The sequence below is a fragment of the Cetorhinus maximus genome, chromosome 22, assembly GCF_964194155.1.
Source record: "Cetorhinus maximus chromosome 22, sCetMax3.hap1.1, whole genome shotgun sequence".
Lineage (NCBI taxonomy): Eukaryota > Metazoa > Chordata > Chondrichthyes > Lamniformes > Cetorhinidae > Cetorhinus > Cetorhinus maximus.
In genome coordinates this window covers 69,982,161-70,009,073 of record NC_135900.1, presented here as the reverse complement: position 1 = coordinate 70,009,073, position 26,913 = coordinate 69,982,161, and the positions used below count along the sequence as shown (strand labels likewise).

The 26,913-nt window shown below is 45.2% G+C and overlaps 1 protein-coding gene across 1 annotated transcript; it reads left to right on the top strand.

The window, feature by feature from the left end:
- Positions 1-6,874: 6,874 nt before the first annotated feature.
- Positions 6,875-23,920, top strand: LOC144696776 (uncharacterized). Its single transcript, XM_078568495.1, has 2 exons — positions 6,875-12,323; positions 23,330-23,920. Exon 1 carries the CDS (start codon positions 6,920-6,922, stop codon positions 12,284-12,286), a length of 5,367 nt encoding a protein of 1,788 aa, XP_078424621.1. The 5' UTR covers positions 6,875-6,919; the 3' UTR covers positions 12,287-12,323; positions 23,330-23,920.
- Positions 23,921-26,913: the final 2,993 nt, after the last annotated feature.

Sequence of the window (26,913 nt, the reverse complement as noted above, 5' to 3'; positions counted from 1 at the left end):
GTTCGAATGGAGTCAAGATGGTCAACTGGGCCTGGCCTCCGCCAGTCCACATCCACTCTGCGGAATTGTGCACAGTCTTCCCCTGAAAAGGAGAGAAGAGCATTGATTAGTCCAGCCTGTACCTGGATTCCCATCACATCCCTACACACCCAGCCAGAGTGGGACATTGCAGGGCTCTAGTTCTATGTCACCCTGCAGCTGCTGCACATTCACCCAAAGAAGCCAGGGCTGACCCCCCCCACCACCCTCTCCATTGCCCAAATGCTGCCTCCTTCACATGTGCCACCACAAGGCGTAACCTTGCTAAACAAGGAGGCACAAGCACGTGGAACGCAAAGGCCAGCAGATGGATTGGTGCCCCACCACCTGCCCTTCCCAGCCTGTTAGCACCCTGACTTTGACATGCTTCCCAGTTCTAGCACTCTGCCTAGATGCAGATCCTTGAGTTTTACCCCCATTTTATACTCTGGGTGCCAGTGTCTCACATGCTGTGGGTGCAGAACCCATCTTAGCTCAACCCTCTCAGTGTGAGCTAGGAATGTGCAATCTCTGTTGGCCCACCCAGCGAGGGATACCTGCTGTGAATGATTCAATGCTGTAACTGCACTCGAGTTGTTTGTGGGGAGAGCTGCCAGGCCCTCATTTAAACAGGCTGCTGGATTGCCATTGGACCCGGCAGTCAGTGCACTCCCACTGCTGCCTGCCCACACCCGCTATCCTCAGGAGTCAAGAAATACACTGGGCGAGCCTTAATTGGCCCACCCGCGTAAAATGGCGGCGCAGACCCGATCGCGGGTGGCGATCAGGTGTACGCCCGCCCACGCCCACTCAGCCCTCCCGACATGGGGAAAATTCTCCCCATAAAGTATGCGAATTCTTGGGGGCAGTAAGAAATAAACCTGAATAACATATGTAGTTATAAACCATATTAAGTATTTGATTTGATTTTTGTTTCTGAAATCTTGTGGCATAGTTCTATTGGTTAGACGAGGTGCTCGGATTTCTCATTAAATGTTAACGGTCCCTATAAAGACCTAAGCGTGAAAGAGGGAGAACTGTATAGGTAGCTACTTTCAACACATCAGACCTGTCAACTGAAGGGGTTATCCATGGGTACGGTGTCACAACCTACAGCAGTTTAACTTGCTGTGAAGTTAGACAGTTTTGCTTTTAGTAGCTCTGTAACAGCAATTGAAATATTCATGCTTAGGCCTATTTAGATATGGGATGGTTTTATGCTAAAGCCGTGTTCTTTTCTCAGCCATGCAGAGACGATTCTGTCTTCTGTAGCAGGGGTGTTAAAGGTCCTCATTCACATGTGGCATGCAGCCACTGGTTGTTGTGCAACAGTAAATAGAAGTTGCATTTAGAAACATAGAAAATAATAGCAGGAATAGGTCATCTGGCCCTTTGAGCCTGCTCCCCTTTTCAATGTGATCATGGCTGAACCCCTATCCCAAAGCCATACTGCTGCTCTCTCCCCACACCCCTTGATGCCTTTAGAGTCTATAAATCTATCTATTTTCTCCTTTAAATATATTCAGTGACTTGGCCTCCACAGCCTTCTGGGGTAGAGAATTCCACAGGTTCACCACCTTCATCTTAGTCCTGAATGATCTACCCGGTATCCTCAGACTGTGACCACTTGTTCTAGACCACCCCACCCCAGCCAGAGGAAATATCATCCCTGCATCCAGTCTGTCCATCCCTGTCAGAATTTTTATGCTTCAATGAGATCTCCTCTCATTCTTCTAAACTCCAGTGAATATGGGCCTAGTTGACCCATCTCTCTTCCTGCGGCAATCCTGTCATCCAAGGAATCAGTCTGGTGAACCTTCGCTGCACTCCCTCTATGGCAAGTATATCCTTTCATGAGTAAGGAGACCAAAATTGCACACACTACTCCAGCTGTGACCTCAACCATGGCCCTGTACAGCTGCAATAAAACATCCTTGCTCCTGTACTCAAGTCCTCTTGCAATGAAGGCCAACATACCATTTGTCTTCCTAACTGCTTGATGCACCTGCATGCTTGCTTTCAGTGATTGGTGTACAAGAACACCCAGGTCCCTTTGTACATCAACATTTCCCAATCACCATTTAAATAATACTCTGCCATTCTGTTTTTCCTACCAAAGTGGATAACTTCACACTTATCCATGTTTTACTGCATCTGCCATGTATTTGCCCATTCACTCAACTTGTCTAAATCGCTTTGAAGTCTCTTAATCCTCATCGTTCAAGTTTGCTGATGTGGGAATGTGGAAGTATTACATTTGGTTCCCTCATCCAAATCATTGATATATATTGTGAGTAGCTGGGGTCCAAGCACTGATCCCTGCAGTACCCCATTAGTCACCACCTGCCACTCCGAAAAAGACCCATTTATTCCTACTCTGTTTCTTGTCCGCTAACCAATTATCAATCCATGCCAATATATTACCCCCAGTCCCATATGCTTTAGTTTTACACACTAATCTCTTATATGGCACTTCATCAAAAGTTTTCTGAAAATCCAAATGCTCTGCATCCACTGGCTCTCCCTTATCTATTCTGCTAGTTGCGCCCTCAAAAAAACTCCAGTAAGTTTGTCAAACTTGATTTCCCTTCATAAATCCATGTTCACTTTGTCTAATCCCATTGATATTTTATAAGTGTCCTGTTATCACATCCTTTATAATAGACTCTAGCATTTTCCCTACTGCTGATGTTAGGCTAACCAGTCTGTAATTCGCTGTTTTCTCCCTCCTCTTTCCTTTTTTTTTAAATAGGTGAGGTTACATTTGCCACCCTTCAATCTGCTGAGCCTGTTCCAGAATCTACAGAATTTTGGAAGTTGACAACCAACACATCCACTATTTCTATGGCCACCTCCTTTAGTACCCTGGGATGTAGATTATCAGGCCCTGGGGATTTATCAGCTTTCAGTCCCACTAATTTCTCCAGCACTATTGTTTCAGTGATACTAATTTCCTTCAATTCCTTCTCACTAGACCCTTGGTTCCCTAGTATTTCTGGGAAGTTATTTGTGTTTCCTCTGTGAAATCAGAACTAAAGTAGTTGTTTAATTGCTCTGCCATCTCCTTGTTCTCTATTATAAATTCTCCCGTTTCAGACCTTAAGGGACCTACATTTGTCTTCTCTAATCTTTTTCTTTTTACATATTTAAAAGCGGACTGTAAAAGCTTCTATATGTTCTTTGCAAGTTTACTCTCCTACTCTCTTTCCCCTCTTAATCTCTTGGTCTTCCTTTGCTGAATTCTAAACTGCTCCCAATCCTCAGGCTTGCTACTTTTTCTAGCAACCTTTATATGACTCCGTTGGATCTAATACTATCCTTAATTTCTTTTGTTAGCCATGTTTAGGCTGCTTTTCCTGTTGTGTTTTTGTGCCAGAAAGGAATGGATAACTGTTGCAATGCACCCATTTGTTCCTTTAAATACGAACCATTGTCTATCCACCGTCATGCCTTTTAATGAAGTTCCCCAATCGATGTCAGCCAACTCACGCCTCATAACTTTGTAGTTTCCTTTAAGATTTAGAATCCTAGTTTCAGATCAGACTATTTCAATTTCTATCCTAATGAAGAATTCTAACATGTTATGGTCACTGTTCCCTAAAGGACCCCGCATAGCAAGATTATCAATTAAACCCTTCTCATTGCACAATACCAAATCCAGGATAGCCTGTTCCCTAGTTGGTTCCTTGACATACTGGTCTAAAAATCCATCTCGTGCACACTCCAGGAATTATCCGCCACAGCATTATTGCTAATTTAGTTTGCCCAGTCTTATATGTAAATTAAAGTCGTCCATGATCACTGTAGCACCCTTGTTACATGCATCTCTAATTTCCTGTTTAATGCTACCTTATCACTACTGTTTGAAGGCCCATAGACAACTCCCACTATGGTTGCTTCTTAGCTCCACCCAGACTCACTTTACATCTAGATTTACTGAGCCAATATCCCCTCTCACTATCGCACTGATTTCATCCTTAACTAGTGATGCCACGACACTTTTTTTGTCTTGTCCATTCAAATACCGTTGGATATTCAGTTCCCAGCCTTGGTCACCCTGCAGCTATGTCCCCATAATCGCAGTCATATCCTACACGTTTAACATCGATTTGTGCTGCTAATTCATCCACCTTAATTGTGAATGCTCCATGCATTCAGATACAGTACCTTTTTAACATTTTTATACTTTTTGTACTATGGTCCTATTTGCTGCTAGCCCTTGTTCCTCTGCCTTCCACTTTTTTGCTTTCTACTTTTCTGTCTTCCATTCCTATGTTTGTTTCCCTCTCTTATGTCTGCCCGCTCAGGTTCCCATCCCCCAGCCAATCTAGTTTAAACCCTCCCCCACAGTACTAGCGAATACCCCTGCGAGGATATTGTTCCTGGTCCTGCTGGGGTGCAACCCATCCAACTTGTACAGGTCCCGCCTTCCCCAGAATCTATCCCAATGCCTCAGGAATCTAAATCCCTCCCTCCCTACACCATCTCTCCAGCCACGCGTTCATCTGGTCAATTCTCCTATTCCTGATCTCACTAGCACGTGTATATACACAGCATCTTCCATGAATCAGGATGTCCCAAGGCACATTACAGCAATGAAGTACTTCAAAAGTGTAGTCACTATTGAAATGTAGGAAATAATATCTAAATGGAGGTAAGTATCAACAGGTCCATCTTGGAAAGTGACTTTGACACGCCAGCTCTATAGGATGTCAGTTCGATCTCTTTGGGGATCTATAAATCTTTTGCCCTGCTTCATCAGCAGAGATTGGGCAAATACCTTACACAGACCTAAATTCTGCTATTTTCAAATAACTTCAAGAATATGCAGCACTAGCTTGTTATTGGATCGCATTGAATATATTTTGAAACTTTTTCTATTTGTCAAACTTCCACCTCGAAGACGATTTCTTTCTGCAAACTTCTGAAGTATTGTTTTTAAGCTATCTGTTTATAAATACCTGAAGATCAAAGGGTATGCCAATTAAGCTCGCCAATCATTGGATGACACTGTTGAAATTTGCATCCTTCCAGATTGTTTAATCTTCAAAACTCCACAGCATCATTGGAAGCAGCATTTCATGGTATCTTATTGCTGCTTACTTCAGTGAGAATAAAAAAGGTATCCCTATGTTGCACACGACTGAGCAATTTGCTATTTTTGAAATTTTGCCATGCTGTTAGGCTGGGCTGTCAATCCGAAGGTGCAATCATAGATGTGATTAAGCCCCAAGACCTGGCTTTCCTGTTTTGCATCCATTATCACCAAACCCTGTACAGAGGAGGAGTTTTGGTTGTACAAATTCCTTGCTCATCAGTAACTGTATAGGGTCAGTGATTGGGGCAAGCAGTACCATGGGCTTGGGTGTCAACATCCTGTAGTGAAATTTCCCTTGCCATGCTGCGGTTTGTTCTAAGTCTACCGTGGCTGCTAATAAATCCCAAGATCATGCAGAAACCTCAAGCAATGAAACATTTGTCAGAAAAACATAATTCACTAATCTTCCTGATGGCACAAGACTGCAGCTTCCATGTAAGGTGCCAGTTGTACTTTGTAACACCTGAATAGCAACTTTTCCTCTCTCTCTCTCTCTCTCTCTCTTTCCTCTCCTCTCTCTGGCTGCTTGCTGGGATACAATTCCACTGAATTGAAAATTATCACTGGGTCTTGTGTGAAAATCTTGCGGTAGAGCCTGTACTAGGAGGACTAAGTGAAAACTAATCACAAACGGCACAGAGAAGAATTATTGCTGCACTGGGTTGGCATGAGGGACAAAATAGTTGGTTTCGGGGCCTTTTTCTCCAAGAAAAATAATGTGACAGTTTATAACAAAGATGAATGGATAGTGTTGACATACAAATTACAATAGGAAAAGTTGACATAAAAGTGTGACTAAAAACTGTGACAACAGTGCCTATTGTGGACAGGATCTGTTTTTAATACACAGATAATGTTATTTTTCCTAATTTAAAGTTCTGACTTCTTGTTCACAGGAATCATTTATAATAGAGCAAAAAGAACGGAGCTGATCAGGTGAACCCAATTTAAAAACAGCGTAAGATGCAACGCCGTGTTCCAAATAATTCTGCTCACCAGGCTTTTGGCAATCAACATGGGCTGATGGCATCATACCCACTGCCCCAGCAGACTCTTTGGAGACCTGACTATGCTTATGATGGGTCACCTTCATCAAATCACCAGTCCTGGAAGGTCAGTTGTGAATCTAACCGTTTTGCAAATGAATCAGCACCAAGCTACTCACATGAAATTGCCAATCAACTTGCCTATCCTTCGGGTGAATTATCGTCTTGCAGTGACACCACTTATCGTTCCTATCTATTGTCTACACTAACTGGAGGTTCCCAAGCTAAAATTAGATTCCACCCTGCCTATTTGAGCTCTCTGACAACTGAAAGCCAACCTACTTGTTTTCAAAATAGATCAGTGTCAAAAGACCCATTGTCCATTAGGACTCCCCCTGAAATTGTGCCTTCTCACAGCAGTTCAACGTGGTGGCACCAAAAGGCCCATCCAGCCGTTAGGAATTTCCCATCATATCAAAGCCCCACTTCTACTGGGGTGCAGACTGGAGCTCCGAGCTCTCTTGCTGCTTGGGTCGGATCACCTCTGCTAAACCACAAGATGTGGCCCACTTCAGAGCAATGTCCCACGTGGCCTGACGGTAGGACGGCTTTTGCTGCTAGACCCCCTGCACATTATTGGAATAACTGTGCCCAGACCAATTATCAACAGGTTCATGGATCTTTTAGCCACACTGTTAACCAGCAGTCTTCCAATGTAGGCTATCGCAATTTGGATCCATCTCAAAACATGAATACTAGACTTTACAAAGAGTCCGTTGACCATCACGTGTTTGAGACTGGCCAACAGGGAGAGGGAATGCAGGCGGTGCAAAGGGACAGCATCTCCGCTCCACGGGCACCAACTGGAAACCACTTTATGAACCTTTGCCATGAAGAAACACTTGACTACATGGATGGAACAGTGGCAAGTGGAGATGCACTTTGTACTCTGATCCCCGGTGAGGACTGTTCAATGTCTGCTGCTGTTCTGCCAACAGAAGCTCAAAGCTTTAGTAGCACAACTTCTCAAAATCAGCGACTAGATTGTGAATCCACCTATAGAAAACAAAGCATTTCCAATATGTACATTCCAAATAATTCTCAGCCTTCACGGAAGAGAAAGAGTTCAGAAGTACTGAGGTTCCTCGCAGAGCTTACAAGCGGAGAGTTGAAAGCGTTAATTTTTGCATTTGAGGTTACGGAGAGAAGGAAAAGAAAGGCAGCACAGGTGAACTTGCTGTCAGGTGAAGTGAATGTACCACAGCAAAACCCTACGATCATGCCATCTTATCAATTTACAGCACACAATGCATTGTCTCAGGATGCCAGTATAATACCAGAAAGATCAGCCGATTTGGTGAATGGATATGTAGAAATTCTCGATTCCTGTCCCCCTCCTGTACTCCCGAGGCTACAGAAGGATAAAGGGGCTGAATGGAAAGGACACGGATCACAGATTTCTTGTGTTAACCATATGTCTCTGAACTCAAACCCAACCAATTATTCGAACTTTAAGAATCTGAGCAACACCACATCAGTGAGCGATCGCTGTACACAACGCAGAAATATGGGCGACAATTCTGTTTTTCCAAGACCAGGTACGCAACAAGCTTTAGAACCCCATGTGGTAAATCACCAACACTGCCATTCATTGACTGAACAAACCAGCCCATCTCTCCAAGCTCATAAAGAGAAAACTTCCGTTTGTCACCTTGGTGTCGGGACTTCTTATTCCCACGCCCACTGCAGGGCTTTAGGTGCTGAGTGCAACATACAAGATTATTCCTTTAACTGTTTTAATTCCAGCTCAACCAGCCTGAGCACTTTAGCCTCTGTGCCTGTTAATCCCAATTATCTGGGATCAAGCCAACAAAATGGGGGATATAATCATTCAGTGCAGTCACTGGATGCCATAAATTCACCAGACACTAATCAAACCAATTCTCCTGACCCAAAGACAAGTACTTCTCAACATGATGAACAAAGTCTAAAAGAAATCAAGGCGTTATATGATATGTTGCGAACTTCGTATGGGAATAAAATGAATGATGATTCAAAACGTCAGAAGCTAGAAGGCTGTTCCACCCGTGTTCAACCGGTTCCATCTGAACTGGGCCAAATGAACAACACATCTATCAGTGCCACACAATCGACTCATGACAACCATGCTTCCCAGATGATTGGCTGCCAGGATGTTTGGTGTCCGAATGCTGGTTTTTTGTCAAGTTCACAGAACACCACAATAGGGCAACAAGTTGCAGAATTTGTGCGTAATGAATATTTGCCACTTATTGAATCAAATGTGTCAAACTCTTCCAATCCATCTCATTCTAGAGCTCAAGAGAACCAGAATGCAGAAACTTCTCCTTCGTTTGAGATTTTCGGCAATGTGAAAGATGCAGTGCCCTTAACACAATCAGAAGGTATGACTGAAGGGTCACTGATACATCCTCTGCCTGCAGACTCGATGGATCAAGTCAACTGTGCAGCTTTTACAAGAGCCACCAGATCGCTCACCACAAAATTAGCTGAAGTGCTGAAGCCATCAAGTTGTTCGAATGAGGGATCCGGGAACCTGCGACCACCAAACAACATGGACGATTTATCCCCTTCCCAAAGTGTACCAGTGGAGCAATTCACAGAGGGCTGCCTCATCAGTAAATGCTGTGCAACTTCAGGAGGCTTCCAGAGGAACTTAACTCAAATATTAAGATCCGAAGACATAAGTCGAATGCAAAAGGCTGCTGCTAATGTGGGTGCTCACTTGTCAAATGCAGAATCAAATGATCAAGAGAGTGCTGTTCCAGTTCCACTTTCTCAGGGTTTTCCAGAACAATACATTGCCTTCCCTGCTGCAGCTTCTAATCTGTCTGGTGCTCCATCAAACCTAGTTGATCCTTCAGTTCATAACCAAGGTCAGGCAAGATTGCATTGCAAAACCAGCAGTGGGGTTTCTGCAGGAATCCATATAGAAAATAAATCTCTACCCTCTGACGTTTACCCCACAAATGATAGCGAAATAAATAATGTATCCACAGAAAAGGTTGTTGAGGAGCTAAACTCAATACCAAACTCTGAGGACCTTTTAGCAAAGGAATCGGATACCTTAGAATTTATTTTGCGTTCTTTAGGTATTGTTCCAGAAGACAATGAAGGAGAAAATGCAGCAAATCTAACTTCCTTGTCTTCTTCTGGTGTAACCAGTCCAGAACAAAGCAGAACTGTCGGTTTGCCAGTTGACCCATCCTGTACAGATGTGAAGCAGAACTTAACTCTACCATCATTTAATATGGTAATATCAAGTGGAGAGCAGCAAGTGGCTGCTTCGCTCAATCCTCATTCTACAGGATCCATGGTAACCAGAGACTGGTCAGATGTTGCTTTTAGTCCTGGAGATATTGGGAAGGTCAGCACAGCAGTTACTCCTTTAGAGGATGGCAAAACAACCTCTGCTGTTAGTAAACTGAAACCTGATGGAGTAAACCATTGGATCTCTGTTTGTCAACCTAATTGTCACGTGCAAAGCGGTCAAAATCCAGTGGTCACTACAGCACGGAGTGGTGCAGAGGACAACTTTCCCTCGCAGGAAACTGAACTGCCAAATGTGGTAGTCTCCTCAGTCGGTGGTTCAGTTCCAGTGAGCGTAGGAGGCAGTCAGCAGCTAGAAGAAAAATTACCCGATAACCTAGCTTGTCCCCAAATAGCACGACAACACACTGTGACCAATAGTATTCAATTAGAAGATGAAAAGTTGAACAGGATTGCAAGTTGCAAAGAGAACGATCCTTCGATTGGTCCCATCATCCCATCAAAATTAAGTCGGCTTGTCTCTTCTGTTTCCCATACAGCTTCAGCTCTGTTGGTTGAGCCTTCGCTGATTGTGCAGAAAACTCTGCCTCCTTCTTCTGCATACGGTGGTCATCAACAGAACAGTCTGTTTTCTTCACTCAGCAGCTCATCCTGTGTGCAATTGGCACAATCAACAAGGTTAATCAATACGGCCGCCAATCCATGTTCTGTGGGAATGAGTGGAAATGAAAACCGATACCAATTGAGGAATTATTCAAGTACGTCATCCCCTACTGAAGAGCCAGAAGTAACTGTTTGCTCAGGTATCAATGTGTCCAATCTAAGTTTAGTTGGGTATAAGCAGCCTGTAGCTGATGGACTTTATGATTCACACACAGCATTAAGGAAACAGCTGAACACAGTTCTACAAGAAGACATTAAGAACAGGACTTTTGAGACCATGGGAATTCCTCTTTCGATGACCCATGGCAGCCGAGAAAGTCTAATGCTGAGCAGTGAAGAAAGCTTTGAAAAGCCAATGGACATGACCCAGGCAGCTAATGTCAATAGCTTAGCAGGAATTGAAAATTCATCAGCCACTGGCGCATCCAGCAGCGCTAACACCTGCGACTCTCTGCGTGCGATGCGGGATGTTCTGTTCTCGAGAGTTAGAAGACTAAAATGTGCAAGGGCAGCTTTGGGAATTCGTTCTTTCCCTCAGAGTAGCAATGGGGAAGTAAACGCTGCTAGTTTGACTGTCGGACAGGCATCGCTGGTACAAAATGAAACACTTGAGGGCTGCACAGCAGTGGCGGCCTCTAATCATACTGACAAGGATTTGCTGTCACGAATCAGGATCACCTTTGTATTCTCACTATCAGAACACTGGAAATTCATAAATAGCACGAACTTCATTTCAAATTCTTTGGTATCCGCTGGTCAGCAGCTTCTGCGATCCTCTGAAAAAGTGAGAAGTTTCTCCACCAAACAAGTGGAACGACACCCAAATGAGGTGAATGGACCATTCATTGCTGTAATGGGAGCTGTTTCAAATTCGGAAGGGAATACACAGAGACACCTCACTGACTTGCCTCACAGCCAGAGTGTTGTGCCTTTCACGAGTGATTCTTCCACTCAGCGGACTGATACAAGTATTTTCAGTGCTGTGGCCGATCATCCTGAGAGTGTTTCCCATCCAGAGGTAGGTTCGCATAAAAATCACGCGAGTGTTGATCATGCAGGTGAAACAAATGCATTAGATTCTACCAATATCTCCAAGTTACTGCCTGGAAATGGACAATGTATTAAAATCCCACCTGAAGCTAATAACACAAGGGTACAAAGGGAAGCATCGGCTCTCTGCTTGAGTTCCAAAGAGATGATGGCTCTGAACTTTTTCAGCCAAAACAAATTCCGTAGTGCCAGCGAGTTGGAAATGACTACCGAGTCCATTTTGCGTTTCTGGTCTCCTTTTGGAGAAGCTACAGAATCTCACCATCCGAATCATGAGATGGAAAAAGGATTAGCTTTTGACCAATGCATAGAATGGCTACACAGCGGACTTGGACTGTGCACTGTAGCAAGTGCAGCAGAATTGAATAGTAACATGCACAAGTTGAACGCAATGCATTGTCTCCATTTTGGGTTCACTGCAACTGTCGACAGGAGGCAACTTTATGGAGAAAAATCTCATCCAAAAGAATTGTGTAACGGGGGCAGTGGAACAGAGGTCATTGTGTTTGAAGATTATAAACCTGAGCTGCTGGAGAGTACCTCAAGGTCCCACTTGCTGACTGATGAAGGCAGAATGGATAATTGGGCTGATACTGCTTTAAGTAACGTGTTGCTGGACACCTACGAACCAAAACCTTGCCTCCAAAATAGCAGTAGCCAAATAACCCAAGTATATGGGGACGAGCAGTTTGAAGCTGGCAAAGCAGAGATAGCTGGTACAGTTATGAGAATGAATAGCAGGGGGAACAAATCCATTAACAGCAATGATGAGCGTGAACTCCTAAGTCAAGACCAACGATATCCTGAAGCCTTAACACAACCTTCCAGTGGTCAAGAAAGTTGGAACGAATGTGAGCCTAACATGGATGTCAGTAGTGAAATCAAAATTAAAGTGCTGGAGCACCAGGAACTCAAAAATGTTCTTTTGGAGTTGTCTAATATAATACCAAAGACTTTAATCCTCAGTCCGGAATCTAAAGTGGCTGAAACTTCTGAAGTAGGAAACCCAGGAGCCCACTGGAAACTCTCTAGGAACTGGGACCATAGTCACCTGGATGTTGCACAAGAACAAATGGAAACCACAGCCACAGAATGTTGTTCAGACGCATTGAACTTTACATCTCTCTCTCTCGGCAGAGTTGGAAACAGTCTGCCACACTGATAACAGGCCTCTGTCGTTATACTGGCTAGGCAAAAAGGTATGTGAAAATCCAAACCGTAAACATTGCAGGGTGTTCCTTAGCAAACCATCAGCCATTTCCGCATCACCGACTCTTGCCGTAGACAGTGGGAGTGTTGGTTAACTTTAGATGGTGTCTTTGCATCAAGAGATTGGTAGTTTGTGGGCCTGATCTTCAGCACTTTGATCAAGGGCATCGTAGACAGTGGAGAGTGTCAAAAGGGATGAATGTTGAGACTCTCAAACCAGACCTGCAAATTGTAAAAACAGGAATTAACTAGAAGTAGAAAGTGAAGTGGATCACTCGACGACTCTTCTTTCATTGACTTTAGCAAACATGGTTTAAAATTACCTCAGACCTCATTAAACAGAGATCGGCGTAAATATATAAGCCAGCTGCATTGTTTAACTGTGCAGTTTTAGCAGTTTTATTATGAAGGTATGCAAAGGAAAAGGCATTTTCAAGTAGATTTTTTTTACCCGAAGGTTGCCGCACAAATCCCAATACTGAGAAAGAGACCTCTTTTTAATCACAGCAGAATTTGAAGGTTAGAAGTGGATCTTCTGTGGCTTTGCCCGTGGCAAATCAGGATAAAGCAACTTTCCCTCGGACACTGGAATTGCTGTAGATAGAAGATTGGACTGGGACCTTGAAGAGAAGTGATTCTCCATCTTATTTGGTTGAAGCACACCTTTACAAGATGGGTAGTGATCATGGACTTCCCATCTAAACTATACCACATATTGTTGCAGTTTGATATTGTAAATATTAACAGTTCTTTCATGCTTTTAAGCCAATCGACATTTAGCTACAGGTATCAGTGAGATGAGAAGGACTGCATTTCATTGCAGTCTGTCTATCCTTGGAAGGAGCCCAGAGCAAGCAACAGCCTAGAGAGGACAGGAACCCAGGAAGATAGAAACCCAAAGGGTAGCAGGAGCCTGGAGAGAGGAGAGCACAGGGAAAGCACTAAGGGAGCAATGGAAAGGTGGGAGATGTGGGAAAGAACAGCACAGAGTGCAGGGGCACAGTGAAAAAGCAGAGCTCGGAAAAGCACAGAGAACACATCAGGAGGAGAGCAGGAGCATGGAGAGAACACTAAATGGATAGAGAGAGCATGCACAAGGAGGGGAACAGAGCACACATCCGGCCATGGCTCACTCACTTATTCTTGACCGCAGCACCCTGGACAGTCACTCACGTACCTCACTCACTCATGGTTGGCTCTTCATTGCAGATCCAAGGAAGGCCTTCATTGACCCCAGTTTGAGCACCACAGCCTTTGAGCTCTGGAAGCTCCATCTAGTGGTAAAATTGTACTGCTGCATTTAAGACAGTGTCAGACAGTGATGACCAGATTAGTAAAAGTATAATCATAAAATGTTAGCACACTGAAGGGTGCCATTCGGCCCATCAAAGCCATGCTGACTCTGCAAGACCAACTTAGCTAGTCCCACTTAGGATTGGCCAACTAACAGGGAGTCGGGATAAATAGGTCATTTTTGGATTGGCAAACTGTAACTAATGGAGTGCTACAGGGATCAGTGCTGTGGCCTGAATGATTTACAATCCATATTAATGACTTGAATGATGGGACCCAGTGTATTGCTGATGATATGAAGGTAGTTAGGAAAGCAAGCACTTGGGGGAGGTGATGGTGTAATAGCATTGTCGCTGGACCCAGAGTAATGCTCTGGGGACCTGGGTTCGAATCCTGCGGAATTTGAATTAAATAAAAATCTAGAATAATGATGGCCATGAAACCATTGTTGATTGTTGTAAAAACCCATCCTTTAGGGAAGGAATTCTGCTAGTCTGGCCTACATGTGACTCCAGACCCCCCCACCCTCCCCCATGTGCTCTAAACAAGGGCAATGAGGGATGGGTAATATCCCACATCCCATGAATGAATTTTTAAAAAAGTTGTGAGGAGGATACAAAGAGCCTGCAAAGGGATGTAGATAGGTCAAGGGTGTGGGCAAAAATTTGGCAGATGTGAAAATGAAAGGTTGTCCACTTTGGCAGGAAGAATAGAAAAGCAGGATATCCTCATACATAAAAAAAACAAAGTTAGCATGCATGCACAGCAAGTAATTAGAAAGCTAAATGGAATATTGGCTTTTATTGCAATGGGGGTGGAGGGAAGTCTTGCTACAAATATACAGGACATTGAGATTGCACCAGGAGAACTGTGTAGTTTGGGTCTCCTTATCTAAGGAAGGATATACTTGCATTGGAAGCAGTTCAGAGCAGGTTCACTAGGCTGATTTCTGGGATGAGGATTTGTCCTGAGAAGGTTGAATAGGTTGGACCTATACTCGTTGGAGTTTAGGAGAATGAGAGGTGATCTTATTGAAACATATAAGTTTCTGAGGGGGCTTGAAAGAATAGATGCTGAGAGGATGTTTCCCCATGAGGGGGAATCTAGAACCAGGGGGCACAGTTTAAGAATAAGGGATCTCCCACTTAAGGTGAAGATGAGGAGGAATATGCTCTGAGGGTTACTAATCTTTGAAATTCCCTACTCCAGAGAGGAGACTGGGCTGTTGAATATATTCATTTGATCTACAAGGGAGTCGGGGGTTTTGGAGGGATAAGCAGGAAAGTGGAATTGAGGCCACGATCAGATCAGCCATAATCTCAATGACTGGCCGATAGGGGCGAGTGGCCTACTCCTGTTCTCACTCTCTTATTCCTTACGTTCTTGTGCTATATTCTCCTCCTCCCTTTTCCCATAGCCCTGTGAACTTTCCCTTAAAGTTGCTTATCCAATTCCTTGTTGAAAATCTGCCTCTGCATTCCTGATCCTACCACTCGCTGCATTCTTTTTTTGAAAAAAACTTTTTCCTCACGTCGCCTTTGATTCTTTTGCCAATCACTTTTTAAATCTGTGTCCCTTAGTTGTCAACCCTTCCACCAATGGGAACAGTTTCTCCCTATCCACTCTGTCTGGACCCCTCATGATTTTGCATACCTCTGTCAAATCTCTCAACAATCTCTGCTCAAAGGAACCTCAGATTATCCAATCTACCCACATAACTGAAGGCTCTACATCCTGGAAACATTCTTGTAAAGCTTTTCTTCACCCTCTATAAAGTCTTCACATCCTTCCTAAAATGCAGTGCCCAGAATTGCACCCAATACTCCAGTTGAGGCCAAACCAGACTTTTATAAAAGTTCAACATAACTGCTTTGCTTTTGTACCCTGTGCTGCTATTCATAAAGGCTAGAGTCCCATATGCTTTTTTCAACCATTTTCTCAAGCTGCCCTGCCACTGTCAACAATTTCTACACTTCCTGCATCCCTTTTAGAGCTGTGCCCTTTATTTTTGATAATGCCCTCATTCTTCCAAAATGTATCACTGCGCATTTCTCTGCATTAAATTTCATCTGGCATGTGCCCGCCTATTGCACCAGCCTATGTCCTCTTGAAGTCTATCCCTATCCTCCTCAGTTCACAATACTTTCACGTTTTGTGTCATCTGCAAATTTTGAAATTGTGCCCTGTACACCCAACTCCAAGTTGGAAAGCCGTGGTCCTAGTGCCAAGCCCTGGGGAACCCCACTGCAAACCTTCCTCCGGTCCAAAATAACATTCATTCACTATTCGGTTTCCTGTCCTTCAGCCAACTTCGTATCCTTGCTGCCACTGTCCCATTTATTCCATAGGCTTTAACTTTGCTGGTAAGCCTTTACAGATCGCAAATATTTTCAGCTGAATAGTTTTGTCAGAGCTGGTTTGGAGCATAAGAGTGCCAATCTTTCTGGTCTTGTGTGTCAATCAGGAAACATCCGTACCCAGAATTGAACCTGGGGCATTCCTGGTCTCAGTTTTCTCAAGTGCTAAGGAACGCAAGCTCCAACAACTCATCGACACCAACACCCATCCAGGACCCTCCACCCCTGCCTGTCCCTCTGTCCCCATCCCATTTTCCAATCCCAGCCCCGGCCGTGTATTCCCCTCTCTGACACTGAATGTTCAGTGCTCAGCAAAGGACTTAGTTTCATACCCTTACGCCCTCATCTCAATGAATTTCGGGCTCGGCACGATGCTGCACTCTTCTTCCACAGCCTTCGTCTCCGTGCTCTCTTCTTTGGGCAGGAGTCCTCTCCCCGTTCAACGGATCCTTTTACCCACCTCCAATATTCTCCATCCACCTGGACCCCTCCCTCTGGATTCTTACCTTCTCTTGATCTTTTCATTGAGAACTGTCGACGTGACATTAGTCGTCTCAATTTCTCTGCTCCTCTCACCCACTCTAACCTGTCTCTCTCTGAACTTACTACACTCCGTTCTCTCAGGTCCAACCCTGACATTGTCATCAAACCCGCTGACAAGGGTGGTGCTGTTGTTGTCTGGCGCACTGACCTCTACCTCGCAGAGGCTGAGCGTCAACTTGCAGACACTTCCTCCTACCTCCCCCTGGACCATGACCTCACCACTGAACATCAAGCCATTGTTTCCAGGACTGTTACTGACCTCATCTCCTCTGGAGATCTTCCTTCCACAGCTTCCAACCTGATAGTCGCCCAACCTCGGACGGCCCGCTTCTACCTCCTACCCAAAATCCACAAACAGAACTGTCCCGGTAGACCGATCGTGTCAGCCTTTTCCTGCCCCACGGAACTCATTTCTCGCTATCTTGACTCCCTTCTCTCTCCCCTTGTCCAGTCCCTTCCCACCTACATCCGTGATTCCTCTGACACCTTACGTCACATCAACAATTTCCAGTTCCCTGGCCCCAACCGCCTCCTCTTCACCATGGACATCTAATCCCTCTACATCTCCATCCCCCACCGGGATGGTCTGAGGGCCCTTAGCTTCTTCCTCGAACAGAGGCCCGAACAATCCCCATCCACCACTACTCTCCTCCATCTGGCTGAACTTGTTCTCACACTGAACAATTTCTCCTTTAACTCTTCTCACTTCCTCCAAATAAAAGGTGTGGCTATGGGCACCCGCATGGGCCCCAGTTATGCCTGTCTCTTTATGGGGTATGTGGAACATTCCTTGTTCCAGTCCCACTCCGGCCCCCTCCCACAACTCTTTCTCCCATACATCGATGATTACTTCGGTGCTGCTTCATGCTCTCGTCAGGATCTGGAAAAATTTATTAATTTTGCTTCCAATCTCCACCCCTCCATCATTTTCACATGGTCCATCTCTGACACTTCCCTTCCCTTCCTGTCTCAATTTCTGATGATAGACTGTCCACCAATATTCATTACAAGTCTACCAACTCCCACAGCTACCTCGACAACAGCTCCTCACACCCCGCTTCCTGTAAGGACTCCATCCCATTCTCTCAGTTCCTTCGCCTCCGTCGCATCTGTTCTGATGATGCCACTTTCAAAAACAGTTCCTCTGACACGTCTTCCTTCTTCCTTAACCGAGGTTTTCCACCCACGGTGGTTGACAGGGCCCTCAAGCGTGTCTGGCCCATCTCCCGTGCATCCACCCTCACACTTTCCTCTCCCTCCCAGAACCATGATAGGGTCCCCCTTGTCCTCACTTATCACCCCACTAGCCTCCACATTCAAAGGATTATCCCCTGCCATTTCCGCCAACTCCAGCATGATGCCACCACCAAACACATCTTCCCTTCACAACCCCCCCCCACCCCCCCACCCCTCTCTCCGTCCAAGGACCCAAACACTCCTTTCAAGTGAAGCAGCATTTCACTTGCACTTCCCTCAACTTAGTCTACTGCATTCGTTGCTCCCAATGCGGATTCCTCTACATTGGAGAGACCAAACGCAGACTGGGTGACCGCTTTACAGAACACCTTCGGTCTGTCCGCAAGCATGACCCAGACCTCCTGTTGCTTGCCATTTCAACACTCCACCCTGCTCTCATGCCCACATGTCCGTCCTTGGCCTGCTGCATTGTTCCAGTGAAGCTCAACGCAAACTGGAGGAACAGCACCTCATCTTCTGACTAGGCACTTTACAGCCTTCTGGACTGGATATTGAGTTCAACAATTTTAGATCATGAACTCCCTCTTCCATCCCCACCCCCTTTCCGTTTTTTCCCCCTCCCTTTTGTTTTTTCCAATAATTTATAGAGATTTTTCTTTTCCCACCTATTTCCATTATTTTTAAATGTATTTCCATCCATTGTTTTATCTCTGCCTTTTAGCCTATTTCGATTCCTTCACCCTACCCCACCCACACTAGGGCTATCTGTACCTTGCTTGTCCTGCTTTCTACCCTTAATTAGCACATTCCTTTAGATAATATCACCACCTTCAACACCTCTTTGCCCTTTTGTCTGTGACATCTTTTGGTTATCTCCACCTATCACTGGCCCTCTATCCAGCTCCACCTGTCCCACCCCCCCACCCTTAAACCAGCTTATATTTCACCCCTTTCCTATTTTTACTTAGTTCTGTTGAAGGATCACGAGGACTCGAAACGTTAACTGTGTTCCTCTCCACAGTTGCTGCCAGACCTGCTGAGTTTTTCCAGGTATTTTGTTTTTGTTTTTGTTTGTTTCCTCTGGGCAGTCCGAGTATGGCCTTGAGACATTTACTGCCTTTGGCTTTAATAACTAAACTGGGACAGTGCCATTGAAAATATTACCACCACACTTGCCTACGTAGATTCTAACGCCAACCCCTTGTGAAATGGAGCCTGCTGTAGCCAGCATTTCAGCTGAGTGTCTGTTTTGTCTTCAGCAATGCCTCAGGCTTAGAACAACAACTTGCATTTATATAACATCTTTAAGATGTCCAGTTAAAGTATTTGTTTTGACTTCAGCAAGGCATTAGAGTGAGCAGTACAGTTAGCAACCTGCACCTTTAACATAGTAAAACATTAACAGGAGTGTAATCAGACTACATTTGACATTGAACCAGAAAGATAGGACAGGCAACCAAAAGCTTGGTCAAAGACAAGTAAAGTATATTGGGTGCCAGAAATCTGAAATAAAAACAGTGCTAGAAACATCAGCAGGTCAAGCAACATCGGGCATTGGTCAACGAGAGAAGGTTTTAAGATGTAACTTAAAAGGTAGACATAGGATTATGTAATAGTTACTGTATAGGAAAAGGCCATTTGGCCCATCAGGTTCATATCAGTGTTTAGGCGCCATGCTAGCTTCCTCCCACCCTTTATCTAACCTCATCAACATATCCTTCTGTTCCTTTCTCACTAGCTTCCCTTTAAATGTGCCTATGCTATTCACCTCAACTACTCTATGGCCAGGATTTTCCCATTGGGGGGGCGGGGCCTGCTTGCCGACATGTAAAATGACGTCGGGATGACGTCGGGCAGAACTCCCAAGGTCACCGCGCCCTATTTAAATTTTCAGGTAGACTAAGGCTGAGCAAAACCAGCTGTGCGCCCGCCGACCTGTCAATGGCCAATTGAGGCTATTGACAGTCATTGAAGCAATTAATGGACCTGCCCGTCCAACCTTAAGGTTGGTGAGCAGGCCGGGAGCCCTGGCGGGCATTAGAAAAAGCATCAAACCTCATCCTCGGGCGGGATGAGGTTTCATGTAGGTTTTTAAAAATGTAATAAAAGTGTTTTTAAGTTATGGACATGTCCCAACTCGTGTGACAGTGTCACATGAGGGGATGTCAGGGAAATTTTTAAAAAAAATATTTTTTACAGTAGAGCCGATCTCCCTGAGGCAGCACTTAGCCTCGGAGAGATGAGTGCGCTCTTTTGTGCGCATGCGCGAAAGAGCGCGCTCTCAGGTTTGGGGATTCCCCCCCGCCCGCCCGCACAGGGAGCACATAGAGCTTCTGTGCGGACGTCATGCTGGGCGGGCCTTAATTGGCCCACCCACATAAAATGGTGGGCCGCCCCCAGTTGGAGGCGCCGATCGGAGACGTGCCTCTGCGTGCCCACTCTGGGGCGGGGGGGAACAGTTCTGCCCTATGTGCTAATGAGTGCCAGATTCTAACCATTTTTTTGGATGAACAATTTTATCCTGAATTCTTTATTAGATTCATTAGTCACTTTTTTATTTGAGTGTTAGTTCTGGTCTTCCACCTACCTTATCTACATCTAACCTATCAGATCCTTTAATAATCTTAAAGACTTCTAGAGGAAAGAACCCCAGCTTATTCAATTTTTCCTGCTAGCTATAATCTCTCTGCTCTGGTAAATCTAGTATTGTTCTGTGCCCTTTTTTTGCACCTTCTTTCTTGCCTGTATATCCTTTTTATAATATGGAAAGCAGAACTGTATACAGTATTCCAAGTATGATTTAACTAAGGTTCTATCCAAATTTAATCTTCACATCTCTTCTGAAGGGGTTGAATAGAAAAGCAATGAACCTGAGCGCTTTGTTTAGTCTTAATAAACTTCACCAGTACTTTGCGATTTGTATATCTGTACCCTGGGATCCCTCTGTTGCTATACCCCATTCAAACACCTATTTTCCAAGAAGTGTGTGACCTCCATATTCTTCCGGCCAAAATGTACCACTTCATACTTTTCTGCACTGTAGAACATAAAACCATATAGAGTATAGAAAGGTAGAAGTGTTTGGGGAGGGAATTCCAGAGCTTGGGACTAGACAGATGAAGGCATATCTGCCATTGATGAAGTGATTAAAATCAGGAATGTGCCAGAGGCCAGTGTTCGAGGAGTGCACCAGCCTGCCTGCTGCGGATACATCTGTCCATGACAGTCAGCATCAGTAGGAGTGACCACCGCAGTCACTGTGGAGACAAAGTCCCACCTTCACATTGAGGATACCCTCCATTGTGTTGGGTGGCACTACCACGTGCTAAATGGGTTAGATTTCGAACAGATCCAGCAACTCAAGACTGGGCATTCATGAGGTGCTGTGGGCCATCAGCAGCAGCAGAATTGTACTCAAACACAATCTGTAGCCTCATGGCCCAGTATATCCCCCACTCTACCATTACTATCAAGCCAGGAGATCAACCCTAGTTCAATGAAGAGTGTAGGAGGGCATGCCAGGAGCAGCACCAGGCATACCTAAAAATGAGGTATCAACCTGGTGAAGCTACAGTACAGGGCTACTTGCGTGCCAAACAGCATAAGCAGCAAGTGATTGACAGAGCTAAGCAATCCCACAACCAACGGATTAGATCTAAGCTCTGTAGCCCTCCCATATTCCGTCATGAGGAGGCTCCACAAATATCCCCATCCTCAATGATGGAGGAGCCCAGCACATCAGTACAAACGATAAGGCTGAAGCATTTGCTACAATCTTGAGCCACAAGTGCCAAGTGGATGATCCATCTCGGCCTCCTCTGGAGGTCCCCAGCATTACAGATGCCAGTCTTTAGCCAATTCAGTTAACTGCACATGATATCAAGAAATGGCTGAAGGCACTGGATACTGCAAAGGCTATGGACCCTGTCAATAAATCCAGCAATAGTACTGAAGACTTGTGCTCTAGAACTTGCTGCACCCCTAGCCAAGCTGTTCAGTACAGCTGCAACACTGGCATCTACCCAGCTATGTGGAAAATTGCCCAGGTATGCCCTATATACAAAGAGCAGGACAAATCCAACCTAGCCAATAACCACCCCATCAGCCTACTCTCCATCATCAGTAAAGTAATGGAAGGGGTCATCAACAGTGCTATCAAGTGGCACTTGCTTAGCAATAACCTGCTCACTGATGCCCAGTTTGGGTTGTGCCAGGGCCACTCAGCTCCTGACCTCATTACAGCCCTGGTTCAAACATGGACAAAAGAGCTGAACTCCCGAGGTGAGGTGAGAGTGACTGCCCTTGACACAAGGCCACAGTTGACAAGAGTGTGGCATCAAGGAGCCCGAGCAAAACTAGAGTCAAAGGGAATCAAGGGTAAAACTCTGCTGTTTGGAGTCATACCTAGCACAAAGGAAGATGGTTGTGGTTGTTGGAGGTCAGTCATCTCAGCTCCAGAATATCACTGCAGGAGTTCCTCAGGGTAGTGTCCTCGGCCCAACCATCTTCAGTTGCTTCATCGATGACCTTTCTTCCATTATAAGGTCAGAAATGGGGATGTTCGCTGATGATTGCACAATGTTCAGCACCATTCGTGACTCCTCAGATACTGAAGCAGTCCATGTCCAAATGCAGTAAGACCTGGACAATATCCGGGCTTGGGCTGACAAGTGGCAAGTAACATTCACGCCCTACAAGTGTCAGGTGATGACCATCTCCAACAAGAGAGAATCCAACCATCGGCCCTTGACGTTCAATGGAATTATCATCACAGATTTTCCCAATATCAACATCCTGTGTGTTGCCATTGACCAGAAACTGAACTGGACTAGCCATATAAATACCGTGGCTACAAGAGCAGGTCAGAGGCTAGGAATCCTGTGGTGAGTGACTCACCCCCTGACTCCCCAAAGCCTGCCCACCATCTACAAGGCAGAAGCCAGGAGTGTGATGGAATACTCCCCACTTGCCTGGATGAGTACAGCTCCAACAACACTTGAGAAGCACCACACCATCCAGGACAAAGCAGCCTGTTGATTGGCACCCCATCCACAAACATTCACTCCCTCCACCACTGACACACAGTAGCAGCAGTGTGTAACATCTATAAGATGCACTGCAGGAACCCACCAAGGCTCCTTCAGCAGCACATTCCAAACCCACAACCTCTACCATCCAGAAGGACAAGGGCAGCAGATAGATGAGAACACCACCACCTGGAAGCTCCTCTCCAAGTCACTCAACTTCCTGACTTGGAAATATATCGCCATTCCCTCACTGTCGCTGGGTCAAAATCCTGGAACTCCCTAACAGCACTGTGGGTGTACCTACACCACATGGACTGCAGCGGTTCAAGAAGGCAGCTCACCACCACTTTTAAGGGCAATTAGGCAATAAATGCCAGCCTAGGTAGCAAAGGCCACATCCCGTGAATGAATAATAATAAATAAATTAATTAATTAAGAGTTGTAGGACTACTGGTTACAGAGAAAGGGAGGATAGTACATGTCATGCTTGATTATGTAGAGGGATCTAGCTTCACAAAATGTGGATGCATCCTACTGTTGCATAGAAGACCTTATTCTATTTGCTCTTGATGGTTACAGGTCACTGAGGAAACGGCTAGAAAGTGCAGTCTGTAAAACAACCAATCCAATTCTCTATGGTGCAGCACGCGCCTGCAATATCTCCAGCAGAAGCCATTGGAAGAGGGAGCTGCCTTGGAAAATTTGAATATGTTTACCATCCCCTGCTCCTCCAATCATTGCATAACACTCCTAAATGTCAATATGCTGCTTACTTTCACACAACACTCTTGACGTTGCTAATTCGAGATGTTAAGAGAAATGAGTTTTGCCTGCAGTGTGCAAATTGTGTAGTCTTGGAAAACTTCCAAATCCTCACCAATGTTTCTCCTGGTAAAGGTGCCGAATGCACAGTCAGATACTTTTATTCTCAATTGTGGAGATATCTTGCTGATCAGACAGCATGCTACTCCGGGAACTTCAGGTAACACTAGATTTCGATGGATATTCTGAGATGTTTTGCTGTTACATTGTAAAGGTTGAACTTTTGGATTCCATATTAGAAATAAGATTGTTTTCCATTTTTTTAATAATCTTTAATGTTGCGATATACTTAGCCACTTAAAGTATATTGCATATTTGGTTCTTTAATAAATTTTTAAATAAGTTAGTAAATATACCGTCTCATGCAGTAGTCTGTAAACAGCTCCCAAGAACCCCCTCTACACGTTTTTAGGTGGGGAGATATATTATTGAAGAGAGATCTCTGGACCCTTATAATTTTGACATTTATAATCGAGCTGATGCTTATTAAAGGTGGCTATCTGGAGGAAGATATTGGGGCGTAACTTCTGAGCTCCAGGGTGTCGTATCTGGGGGTACCCTAGAGATGCGCTGGGGAACCACCCCTCCTGTCCCACTCCTGGAAACTCCCAGGTAAGAATTGCAAAGCAATCGCCTGGGAAATGCAAACTTACCCTGGACAATTGCCCTTCACTGGGAACCATCCAAAAAGTGATTTAAGTCAATATTTTCGGATGGTTCTGACTGTGTTACACCAATAGTTACTCAAAAAAGCTGGAAGAATTAAGACCACTTCTAGCTTCTGGGTAGCTATTGTACAAACCTACACCGAACCCCCTCCCCTCAATGGGACTCCACTCACAACCCCAAAGGGACTCCCCACCAGCACCCCCTACTGTACTCTTTTCCCTGCTCCTCCAACAGGACTTCCCCCAACCCGTGACTACCCCCACCAGACCACACCACCCCGCCCCCCATCACCAAATCCTATCCACTAAGACACTTAGCTTGTCAAAAAGACCTTTAAACCTAGCTGGACCTTCAAGCTTACCTGGTTTACGGCAGCTAATGCCGTAAAAAAATAGGGCGCGGCCTCCTTACATCTGACTGAGCTGCCCTCGAGGCTCAGCCTCAGAGAGGTGCTGCACTGCCCAGACCTCACCCGGCCTGAGTCGGAAGGTCGGGCGATATGGAATTGGCTGGATTTTCAGGTAAGAGCTTTTGAGTGGAGTGGCAATCCAACTTAATCGCCACTCCATCGGAAGCCAAGGCCCAATATTCTTTGCTGATTCCCTTCTTTAAGGAAGAGATAGATCAGTTCTTCAGACCCAAACAAGTGTCTCTGAGATCTGGCTGGCTTAAACTTGAGTGAGAGTAATTATTATAGAAATGCTCCCAATCTGAAATAGGCACAGAGGGGGTTTAGGTCAGAAACCGCTTTGGAAGCAGGTTCGCCTGTGGCTTTCAAAAGGGAATTGGATAAGTACGTTAAGGGCAAACATTTGCAGGGCTATGGGGAAAGGATGAGAGGCCAGGACTAACTGGATAGTAGAGAACCAGCAGAGACTTAATGGGCCAAACTGCCTCCTCCTCTGCTGTAACTACTCAATGATGTGTTGATGGCAATATTATAATCAATATGCTGCTTACCGAGGCTTATTTCAGGTGCTGTCACAATCACTTAGCCCAAAACCTCACCATAATATTGACCTGATATGGACATGAGCTGAATGCCAGGGGAGAAGTGAGTAGCTCGCTGCACCTTAACATGCAGGTGGCATTTGACAAGAGAATCGTGTGGTTTAAGGTCCAACAGCACAAGTTGTTTTTGTGGGTAAACACTGTATACCTACTTTGGAAAGCTTCCATCAATAGGAATTCGAAGCAGAGGGTATGAACCAATAGGTTTCAACTTATCCGCCATTTCATTAACTGCTGGAAACCATGTGAAACGAGCTGAAGCTTCTTGCTGGATTGGGCCGGGTGAGAGTGTGTCTGACTGCAGTAACAGACCCAGACGCACACTGTAAGGTCCAGCTTTAAGATGGTGGCCACGCACATGACTTCTGCTAACGACAGCCTCTATTGCAGCCCAATGAGCATCACAGGCACCATGTCTACACAACCACCTGTCAGGCTCTGATTGATAGAGCCTGTACTCATCCTGTACACAGTAGCCTTGTAACTCCCTCCATTCATATCAGAACAACCAATCCTCACAAAGTCTTTTCCATCAGCTCCACATTAATACAGTGGTAACTGGATAGCTTTATGTTCAGATGGTAGTGCCATCCCATTTCCTAACTCATGATGGTCTATCCCTCCTCTTCGTAGGAGTAAAGTGTGAAATTGGTAGAGAGGTCTTACCACAGAAGGCTGAGAGAGTGGATCAGACTGACACTCCTTATCTTGGGCATAAACTCATCTTGAAAAGGATGCTGTAGCCTGGTCCAACCTGAGACAGTGGTTGGGGAGGGGATGGAATCATTGGCATTGATGTAGAGTATGTGATAAGGACTGAAGACAATGGCTTTGGTCTTCCAATGTTTAACTAGAGAAGATAGTGGCTCATTTAAGAGTGATTATTAAGCAGGCTGAGGACACACAGGGATGCAAAGAGATGATGGAGTGGTGAAACCAGGTGTTGTCAGCTTACATGTGAAAGCTAATCCCACTCTTCAGATGATGTAGCTGAGAAGGAGGCGAGGTTAAGGATAGAGGCTCTGGGGGCTCCAGAAGTAAATGTGCAGGGTTGGGAAAAGAAGTCATTACTGGAGATGCCCTGATCGTAATTTGATGGGTAAGAGTAGAATCAAACGCTGGCTGATTGATCATGTCAAGTCCAATGACCACCCCATAAAGGTGGACCACTATCTCTACCTAAGTGTGAAGCCAATATCTGGTAATATGTTGCCCAGAAACCCTCATTACTGTGAATTGCTCACATGAATTGATACCAACCCTCCCATGTTCTCCTCACCCTCCGGACACGGGCAAGGGTAAGCGCTATGTGAGAATATACTCAGTGGGCAGGGAGCTGGGGGCTGTCGGTGGGCGGGGGAGCCAGGGGCCGTCAGCGGCCGGGGGAGCTGGGGGCTGTCCCTCCTCAGCTGCGTGGATGCACATCCATGCAACAGGTTGAAAGGTATTGGGAAGTCCCTACTCTTTTTTTCACTTATGGGATGTGGGCGTCACAGGCTGGGCCAGGATTTCTTGCCCATCCCTAATTGCCCTTGAAGGTGGTGGTGAGCTGCCGTCTTGAACAGTCTGTGATAAACAATGACCACACAGGCAAAGCTGTGCAAAAAAAATTTATCGTGGCCGCACACTGAAAAAACTGGCCCTGTACGCGCAACAACTCA

Coding starts and splice junctions, on each gene's coding strand:
- LOC144696776 (XM_078568495.1), top strand. CDS start 6,920: ATGCAGGCGGTGCAAAGGGACAGCATCTCCGCTCCACGGGCACCAACT.